The 10581-nt window shown below is 35.8% G+C and overlaps 1 protein-coding gene across 2 annotated transcripts; it reads left to right on the top strand.

The window, feature by feature from the left end:
- The first annotated feature begins 856 nt into the window (after positions 1-856).
- LOC107484224 (putative 1-phosphatidylinositol-3-phosphate 5-kinase FAB1C) lies at positions 857-9502 on the top strand. Of its 2 annotated transcripts, XM_021140419.2 has the most exons (12): positions 869-1004; positions 1123-2452; positions 3386-4183; positions 4271-4424; positions 4514-4858; positions 4957-5685; positions 5773-6104; positions 6208-6331; positions 6479-6649; positions 6752-8263; positions 8365-8631; positions 9016-9502. In XM_021140419.2, exons 2-12 carry the CDS (start codon positions 1863-1865, stop codon positions 9268-9270), a joined length of 5277 nt encoding a protein of 1758 aa, XP_020996078.1. In that variant the 5' UTR covers positions 869-1004; positions 1123-1862; the 3' UTR covers positions 9271-9502. The 2 variants fall into 2 exon arrangements, with proteins under 2 accessions (XP_015960329.1, XP_020996078.1); XM_016104843.3 differs by having other exon boundaries at positions 857-2452.
- The last annotated feature ends 1079 nt before the right edge of the window (positions 9503-10581 follow it).

The following is a 10581-nucleotide window of genomic DNA, read 5'->3' as shown; positions in this document are numbered from 1 at the left end:
AAATATGTTTCTAAAACATATTATTATAAAAAAACCAAACAAAATAATCAATTTATTTATTTATTAAAGTTTCTATTTTATAATTTAAGATATTGATATTTTTAAAAACACTAAAAAATATTAGAATTAGAGGATAATTAAGAAAATAAATTATAATTTTTAATATATTTTATTGTATATATAAAAATAAAAAATTTTATGTACTCATAAAATTATTTAAATTTTTAAATTAAGCAACTAACTTGAATTAATAGAGTGATGAACTTATTTATTTGTCTAAATAAGTTTTGAGAATTCGAATTTTTTTATGTACGTAATAAAAGTGATTTTTACCATTTAATTCATATTTATCAAAAATTATAATTCTAGTTTTGTGTTTACTTTTTTACTTTGGATTAAAATTTATTTTTTTTGTAATTTTGTATGTAAAAATGATTTTAAATAATGTCATCCAAACAATATTTAATTTATTATAATTTATTTTAAATAAAAATTATTAAATATAAATCATGTTAATATTAATTCATTTTTAATCGAAGCTAATTTTGTAAAATCAATTTTATATAAATTTCTGTTTATAAATGTTAGTCCAAACACACACTATGCAATAAGCATGAGGCTGCAGCCAATAGGAAAGGAGATACCATTATAGAACTCAATTAGACTTAATAACATCTGACAAGGAATCATTAATTATCAATTATTATAATTGTATTTTTGGTAATAAGATGGAGAGGAGAGAGGTGTGAGAAAGTAACGAATACATTGGGTTTTCCTTACAAGAAAAATGAATAAATAAAATAATAATAATAATAATAAGGTGGCGAGGACTGAGAGAAGAAAAGGAAAAGAAAAGAAAAAGAAAAGAAGAAGAAAGAGAAAGGGGGAAAAAAAGAAAGGGGAGAGAGAGAGAGAGAGGGTGGAAGAAAGAAAAGATGGGTAACAAGGAAGTGTTGTTGTTTGAGATGCGAGCCTGCAACTCCGGTAGAAAGGGAACCTTCTCCGTACTTCTTCTCTTCCTCCTTTTCATTCTAATTCTTCCTATCATTTAAAGTTTCTTCCTTCTTTCTGTTTTTCTATTTTTCTTCTTCTTCTTCTTATTGTTACTAATCTGATTTGAAGGGTTCTCAAAGACATCACCTTTTTGTTCAGAGCATAAAGATAAAGAGGTTTTCTGATAAGGGTCTTCCTAATTTTGTTATTTTGGCTTCTGGGTGCTAATGCTTGAACCGGTTTCTACACAGTGCATTGTTGATGATTCAGGGATCGGTTAAGTTTTCTGGGGTGAGGCTTGCATTTCAAAGTTTCGTTCTTTTTCTCAGTGGGTTTGTGGGAGAAGGAAAAAAGGAGCGGGGGGAGGGGTGTTCGGATTCTAAGTTCTGTCTTGGTATGTTGTTGGTAGGATTTTGGGTGTAAATAGTGTGTTAGATTGGTGAGTCCTAGATTTGCGTTTGCTATAGTTGTCGATTCCTCCTTTGATATTATTTGATTCCCAGGAGGATTTGCAATCACCAAAAAAGGAAAACAAAGAAAAAAAAAAGATAAATCAAACAAAAAAGAAACCATTTTTATTTTGATTAGAATTAAACATAAAAACAATCCCAATCAACCCCCAAACTTTACGTGGGTCTTTTTTTCTTTTCTTGTTACCAATACTCTTCACTTAAATTTCTTCATTTTTTGGACAAATTCTAGTGATCAGTGTTCTGGTGCCGAAGGATAGGAATTTTTTTTATTGTTAATTTTGGTTTTGTGAGAAAGAGAAAGAATCAAACTTATAGGAGGAATTTTTTTTTAATTTTTTTTTTTGGGTTGGTTGTGGAGGCAGTGGCTTTGTTCTATGTGGGTCATTGCATCTTTATATGGGAATACCTGACAGTTCTCTACTAGATCTAATAGAAAAGCTTAGGAATTGGGTTTCTTGGGGAGGAAGTGATTTGTCTTGTTTGTCTGAGAAATTTGATATGCTCAACAGTGGCTGCAAAATGTGTTGCGAGTGCAATAGAAACCTCACTGAAATTGCACAGCAGAAGTACAATTGCAAGAGTTGTGGCCGGTGGTTGTGTGCCAAATGCGTCCGGGGTTATGATCTTGTTCCGAATGCTGAATCTGGCAACAATGGATTCGGGGAAACCACCATAAGGTCTTGCAAGTTCTGTTCAGGTGCTAATAATAATAACAGTAATAGGGTGTTGAAGTATAGTGAGAAAGTGCATCCTTCAGCTTCTCCACAAGAGAGTCCAAGGCAGAGTCCTGAGCCACCTTCGCCATGTTTTAGTGTTGAGAGTGAGAGAATTAGTTCTCCAATCAATACTGAGTTGAATCAGGGAAATCACTTTGAAAGATATCTCCATGACCATGACTGTGGTTATTATCCTCAATCCATGACAAGGAGGATGAGCTCGTCTGGTACTCTAGCATCTTCAGTATCAATTCATCAATCTACCATCAGGTACTCATACTCATAATTCAATATTTGTTTGAGGAAGTGGAAGTTACATGGTTTTATGTATTTTCGCAATTTCATTATAATTCTTGCAATTTGTCATAAGAAAATGTTTGCTCACATAAAAGCTCATCACTATTTCAAGTGTTGAGTGCTGCTTCCGATTCTAGATTAGTTGATGATGTGATGTTCTGCTTGTAGATGCCAAAAGATAGCATGTGTATAAATTTGATTTTATATCGGTTTCGGTTTCATGTGCCTGAGTATGTTGGAAAAAAAACGAATTCGATCAGAATAATAGGTATTTCAGTGTCTTGATGTAAGATTTAAAATTCAAACTTCAGAAATAGAAAATGGATTTATTAAAAGATTATTGCTCCTTATGTAGAACTTTGACCATATTAAATTAAATTAATCGATTTTTTTTTTATAATAAAACTTGATAACCAACAATTTAACTGAAAAAAAAAAATCCATAAGATCCATCTATGTCACAACAGCTAAAGTTATATATTGGGTGCATCATATATTAACAAGGATGAAATAATTCTGACATCATTTTTATATCATAAAGCACATCACATTTTCATTGCCCACATCCTTATGCAAAAACTTTATGTAAGTTTCATGGATCTGGTTTTAGTTCAATATTTGGTTGAGGAAGTTACTTGGTGTTATCTGTATTTTCGGAATTTCATTAAAATTCTTGCAACTTGTCATAAGAAAAAGTTTGCTCACATAAAAGCTCATTACCTTTGAATTATTGAGTTCTGCCTCAGATTGTTAGAAAATTAATCATCTATAATTTATTTTAAACCTTCTACAAGCTCTCATCGATGATCCTTGCATGGGTGATGTAATGATCTTTTGAGGCAACTAGAAAACCCCTTTGACAAAACTTGATTCCACAATTATTGACATGTTTGTATATAAATGTAGGAGTGATGAAGAAGAGATTGAGGATTCTGCCAAGCACTTTCATAGGCGATCACGTACATATTGTGACAATTATTCAGATATAGATTCAAGTAGCTTTAGTGCTAGACATGACACTTACAACTATAATTCTGTGGGATCAAGTCCTTCAGATAGCCCTTCTAGGAATGATTTTACTTCTAGTCGGGTTGGGCTCCTTGTACAGAAGGGGCAAGAGAAAATCCCTGGCTCGCAACATGATGGTCCCTTTAGTCAACAAAGCACGGCTGTATTAAGAAAGCCTGAACAAGGGACTGATTATGCATATAATACTGCTTATTTTTCTGATGACTTGTCAATTTTCCGGAATCAGAATGAGAATTCACAGAGGCCATTGGATTTTGAAAACAACGGTCTTATCTGGTTCCCGCCAGCACCTGAAGATGAAAATGACGATGCCGAAAGCAATTTTTTCGCATACGACGATGAGGATGATGATATTGGTGACTCTGGTGCCATCTTCTCATCCAGTAGCAGTTTATCTAACATATTTCCCACAAAGGAGAAGCAAAATGAGGGAAATAAAGAACCTTTAAAAGCTGTCATACAGGGGCATTTTAGAGCTCTTGTTTCACAGCTTTTACAAGGAGAGGGAATTAAACTTGGTAAGGAAAATGATCCTGAGGACTGGCTTGACATAGTGGCAACGATTGCGTGGCAGGCTGCTAACTTTGTCAGACCAGATACTAGCCGAGGCGGCAGTATGGATCCTGGCGATTATGTAAAGGTCAAATGTGTAGCATCTGGAAGCCCGAGTGAGAGGTAATGTGTTCTAATTTTGCCTATATATGATGTGGATAAGCACATCTTTTGTGATTAACCACTAAATTGTTGACTTCTATTTTGCAGCACCCTTATAAAAGGAGTTGTTTGTACAAAAAATATTAAGCATAAGCGCATGACCTCTCAATACAAAAAGCCTAGGCTGCTCCTTTTAGCAGGAGCACTGGAGTATCAGAAGGTTCCAAATCAACTTGCTTCTTTTGATACATTGTTGCAGCAGGTGCGTTCTTTATTTCTGTATGGATTATTTTTCTCCCTGTTAAAATTTTCTCCCTTGAAAGAACTTATGAATTTTGTGATTGTGGGCAGGAAAATGATCATCTCAAGATGATAATTTCGAAAATTGAAGCTCTTCGACCAAATGTTTTGCTGGTAGAAAGAAGTGTAGCTTCATGTGCTCAACAATATTTGCTAGCAAAGGAAATCTCCCTGGTGTTGAATGTTAAAAGGCCTTTGCTCGAGCGAATAGCTCGCTGCACTGGTGCTCATATCACTCCATCAGTGGATAGTTTATCCAAAGCACGAGTGGGGCACTGTGATCTGTTCCGCTTAGACAAAATGGTTGAAGATCATGAGACTGCTACTAATTTTCAAAAGAAGCCATCCAAAACATTGATGTTTTTTGAAGGTTGTCCTCGGCGATTGGGATGTACTGTAAGTTCCATTTTTTTTTTATGTCTCCTTGTTTTGTAAAATCACAGGATGGCATGGTTGTGTGCAATGCAATCTAATTTTGATTTTGGTTCTTGTAGGTTTTACTGAAGGGAACGAACCGTGCAGATCTAAAGAAAATTAAACATGCTGTGCAATTTGCAGTTTTTGCAGCTTATCATTTATCTCTTGAGACCTCATTCCTTGCTGATGAAGGTGCTACCCTTCCCAAAATGATAGTAAAGCACTCAATGGACATGCCTGAGATTGCAGCAATTGATGCTGATATTTCTAACTCACTCCCTTCAAGCATGTGCCACTCGGAGGCTGATGCTGATCTTGATTCTAAAAAGCTTGGAAGTTTGGACTCACCATCAAAGCATCTTGATGACCATAATTTTCATTCATACACAAGCACCATGGTGGATTATAGTAGTACTGAGAATGTACTCTCAGATTCATGCTGTAGTAATTTGACTTCTAATCTGACTGCGCGACCAGACTATTTGAATAATTGTAATGAATTGGAGGGGGACACTTTGTTCAGCACAAGGGACCTTTCGCAAGAAGAATTGCAAGAAACCATGGTTCAAGAGGAGAGGGAGCATGGTGAAGTTGTTGACATGACAAGAGACAAGGTTAATGAGGACGAGTTCTCAGGTGAATACTTTTCTGCCACAGAGAGTAATCAGAGCATATTGGTGTACTTCTCCAGTCATTGTGTATCAAAAGGGACGGTATGTGAACGCAATAGGTTGCTGCGCATAAAATTCTACGGCTCTTTTGATAAGCCACTTGGGAGGTATCTTCGTGATGATCTCTTTGATCTGGTTAGTCATGCTTGTTTTTCCTGCTACTTTCAATAGTTCCATGTTATTTATGAATGAAATAATAAGTAAATTGCATTTCTTTTTCAGACATCTTGCTGCCAGTTTTGTAAAGAGCCAGCAGATGCACACGTCCTTTGTTTTACACACCAACAGGGAAATCTTACAATCAATGTGAGGCGCCTTCCCTCGGTGAAATTACCAGGGGAAAAAGATGGTAAGATTTGGATGTGGCACCGATGTCTCAGGTGTCCTCTCGTAGATGGAGTTCCACCAGCAACTCGCAGAGTTGTTATGTCAGATGCTGCTTGGGGGTTGTCTTTTGGAAAGTTTCTGGAACTTAGCTTTTCAAACCATGCAACTGCTAATCGGGTTGCAACCTGTGGACATTCTTTGCAGAGGGACTGCCTCCGTTTTTACGGGTAAGTCATCCATACAAGAATCTCTAATTGACAATTCTTTTTATGTATGTTACTTATTTTGGTTATTAATACTAGAAAGTTGATGAACAACCAAATTTAACAGGTATGGGAGTATGGTTGCTTTCTTCCGGTATTCCCCTATTGATATTCTATCTGTCCATCTGCCCCCATCTGTGTTAGAATTCGGCCACAATCAAGAGGACTGGACTAGAAAGGAGGCAGGAGAGGTGATATTTGAAAAGCCTACTAACAATATTTGCAGTACTACTTTAAAAGTGGTGCTGAAATATATAATCTTGGTTAATTGTAAGTTATAGTTGATCTACCCTTTGATATGAAAATTTTAACCTTTCTTTTTTCGTCCTTCTGTACAGCTTTTTCGGAAAGTGGAAACATTGTATGTGGAGATATCGGATGCACTTGATCGGCTTGAAAGAAGTGTTACCTCTCATGTCATGGGAAATGAGCTGTCAGATACGTGCGAAATTCATCATAACATACTGGAGCTGAAAGATATGCTTCAAAGAGATAGAAAAGATTATCACGTGAGGAAATTAATTGATATCTGGCGCCAAATCTCGTTGTTAATACATTTTATTGATGCATGTACTTTTTCTCTAACTTCCTCTTCTGTTCTTATAATATAGAATGTGCTACTATCAACTTTAGAGACTCCGCTACCGGGGAAGATGGCTGTAGACATTCTTGAACTAAATGGCTTGAGACGTTCACTTCTAATTGGTTCATATGTCTGGGATCACCGATTATACTCGTTGGACTCTCATATCAAAAGAAGTCGTCGTTTCAAGGGTAAACAGGAAAATGAATCATGCCCAGAGGTAAAAGAACCAGGCATTGATTCGTTTCACAAGGATCGGAATGTGGATAATGTGTCTCAGCAAGATAATCATCGGCCTTTAAAATTGCATGAGCCCGATGAAGTTCATATGGTTGGAGAACCTGATGACTCACTTGGACCTTGTACTTCTGAAGCATTAACATGCCATCGTGATGAAGAGGAAACACACTCGGATGGTGAAGTTGTTGTCAACAGAGCATTATCTGAGTGCTTTCCGCACAGGGAATCCAATCTTTCTGAGAAAATAGATTCTGCGTGGACTGGGACAGGAACCGAGCAACCTCGTACAAAAGTTGAACCACTTCATACAGCACAATCCAGTGTTTTACCAGCAGGATCTTTTCGGCATTCTTTTCCAAATGATAACCCTCCTTTTAGAAGGTTGATGCAACCAATCAGAGTTCATTCTTTTGATTCAGCATTAAGAGTCCAGGAAAGAATCAAGAAAGTCTTGCCCTCCTCATTACATTTATCAACACTCAGATCTTTTCATGCTTCCGGAGAATACAAGAATATGGTTAGGGACCCTGTCTCTAATGTTTTTCAAAGTTACTTTCAAATGTTGCCGTGGGAGGCACAGAGGCTAAATTTGATACTGAGCGCCACACCATCATTCATCTCCTCGTGTTCTCACATAGCCGAAGGTGCTCGGTTGCTGCTTCCCCAAACACATAATGGTGACAGAGTTATTGCTGTTTATGACAATGAATACTCTAGCATAATATCCTATGCTCTTAGCTCTAAGGAACATGAAGATTGGGTTTCCGGGAAGTCGGACCTGCAAGATGCTAGCTTGACTGCTGCTCGCGAGAAAAGCAGAGAAGATTTGGCTACATCTAGCTTTAATGCATGGGGTTCTCTGGACTTGGATTATATCAATTATGCTAGTTATATGTCCGAAGATGCTACATCTTCCCTTGGTTCTCTTATCCGGGACCCCAAGAAATCTTCACACTTTCAGATTTCTTTTGGTGATGACTCTTTGGGTGCTGGAGGTAGAGTGAATTTTTCTGTCACTTGCTATTTCGCGAAGCAGTTCGAAGCACTTAGGAAAAAGTGCTGCTCCAATGAAGTTGATTTCTTGAGATCTTTGAGTCGTTGCCAGAGATGGAGAGCACAAGGAGGGAAAAGTAATGTATACTTCGCCAAGTCGTTGGACGAAAGGTTCATTATTAAACAAGTCACGAAGACAGAATTGGATTCTTTCGAGGAATTCGCTCCGCAATACTTCAAATACCTTATGGATTCCTTGAACCCGGGAGGGCCGACTTGCCTTGCCAAAATTCTTGGTTTATATCAGGTGAGAGCTCAGCCCATTCTTTGGTTTTCATGTGCGAGCTTCAGAGTTATTTGTAACTGGAAACTTCTATGCTTATAGTTTTATCTTGGTTGGCTTTTCAGGTCACTATCAAATACCCTAAAGGTGGGAAAGAAACCAGGATAGATGTAATGATAATGGAGAATCTCTTTTACAACAGAAAGATATCCAGGGTATATGATCTGAAAGGGTCAGAAAGATCAAGGTACAATCCAGATACAACAGGCACTAACAAAGTGATGCTGGACATGAACCTGTTAGAAGCATTGAGGACGAAACCCATATTTCTTGGTAGTAGGGCTAAGCGAAGACTCGAGAGAGCCGTATGGAACGACACATCCTTTTTAGCAGTAAGCTTTTTTATCTTCCAAATCACCTCCTAATGGTTAAAGGCTACAACTAGCATATTTTTGACAAATAATGTTATCGTACACATAAAAAACAGCCACCATGGATTTGTGTATAAATAAATTTGTAGTTCAACTTATTTTCAATGTGAATTTCGTATTTCAATGTGTATTCTACACTGACGGTTGATTTTGGTGGCTGATTTTTAGTGTATATCTAGCATGATTGTATTTTTAAGGGTTAATAGCGACACTACTTTTTATGAATCTATCTTTATTGGACTTCAACTAATCTATTTCAAGCCAAGTCCATCTTTATTTTATTTAGTTGTAGCAATTATGACTCTTTTTGTAACACTAGTTCCTCCCAATCTTGTTGATCATCAGTCTGTTGATGTTATGGACTATTCGTTGCTGGTCGGGGTGGACGACGAGCGCAAGGAGCTGGTTCTCGGGATCATTGACTTCATGAGACAGTACACTTGGGACAAGCATTTAGAGACATGGGTTAAGGCTTCTGGAATCCTTGGCGGTCCGAAGAACGCTGCCCCAACCATAGTCTCACCGAAACAATACAAGAAGAGATTCCGGAAGGCCATGACGACATACTTCCTCACCTTACCGGAGCAGTGGTCATCTTGAAAGCTAGGTTGTATGATATTATTGTTGTTTCACATTCTTTTCCTAACACACACAAACGGTGGTTAGGGCAAAGGAAGCATTAGTGACTTTGGACACTCTTAGCTTTATTTTGCAATTTCTTTTTTATTTTCTTTTCTTGAATTGGTATACCAATACAAAATGTGAATGCTACAATAATTATATATGAATAATTTGATTAATGTCTATAATGACATGATATCTCTTAAGAGTATTTACTTTCCTCTTCTTATACATGCTGCCTTATTTTTATTTTGTCGTGTCATACTCTGCAATTGGATTCCTATCTCGTTTTGATTTAGTTGAGATAGTATATTACGTTTAAGAGCAAAGTCTTCCAAATAATAAATGGTTATTGATGGTAAGAAATCTTAAATGCAACCTGTCCTAACTTATAACCATATTTCATCATTATTCCATGAGTGGATCTCAGATCTCTCAATTTTTTTAATTATTTAACTGTAATTTTTTATTATTTAATATTTTTTTATATATATATTTTGGTTTTATTTTGAAAAGTGTAATAAGAGATTGTACTTTACTAAATAATTGAGGAAAAAAATGGAGAGGATTCATATTTTATTGTCAAGGTAACTAAAAGTTCATATCTAACTATGGTAAGCATGAGTACTAATTTTAAATGTGTTTAATTCTGACTTATATTTCATTACATAATTGCTGCTATTGACCGCATTGCATCCAATTCGGACTTTTGATCTTATTTTACTCTGCAGTCTCCATTCTCCCCACAATTCTAAAGAATGAAAAGTGGATAGTTGATACTATAATATAAGTTAATTAAACTATTAAACTATTTTGATTATGAGGTTGCCTTATACATTGGCCGTTGGCGTTCTTTGAATGATAACATTTCTTCACTTTTTTGCACATGCTCCATCTAGAATATAATTTAAGGCAATACCCCTAAATTAATCTTTAGTCTCTAACATTTTTAGTCAAATACCTAAATTTTAACCAATTTAAATTATTGAATCAGATTCCAACCTTTTATTCAATTAAACAATTTAGTCATTACGCCAGATTCTTCGTTAGAAATTGATAAATTTACTCAAGTCAATCTTTATAGTTATTTGAAAAAAAATTATAAAGGTGTCTAAAATTTGTAAAATTTTTCACCTAAGTCTTTCCATGTGTAAGCAAGCTTCATTACTCTCTAATGTGATAATCTAGCATAGAAATTGATTTATCTAATCGAATAAAAGGTTGAATTTGATTTTGGTGTTTTTCCAGTGTAAAATAGTTTTATAAATATATTTAATTATGTAATATTAT

This window comes from Arachis duranensis, chromosome 4 (assembly GCF_000817695.3).
Source record: "Arachis duranensis cultivar V14167 chromosome 4, aradu.V14167.gnm2.J7QH, whole genome shotgun sequence".
NCBI classification, from domain to species: domain Eukaryota; kingdom Viridiplantae; phylum Streptophyta; class Magnoliopsida; order Fabales; family Fabaceae; genus Arachis; species Arachis duranensis.
The sequence above is the reverse complement of the archived record's forward strand: the minus strand, read 5'-3'. Positions and strand labels throughout refer to the sequence as shown.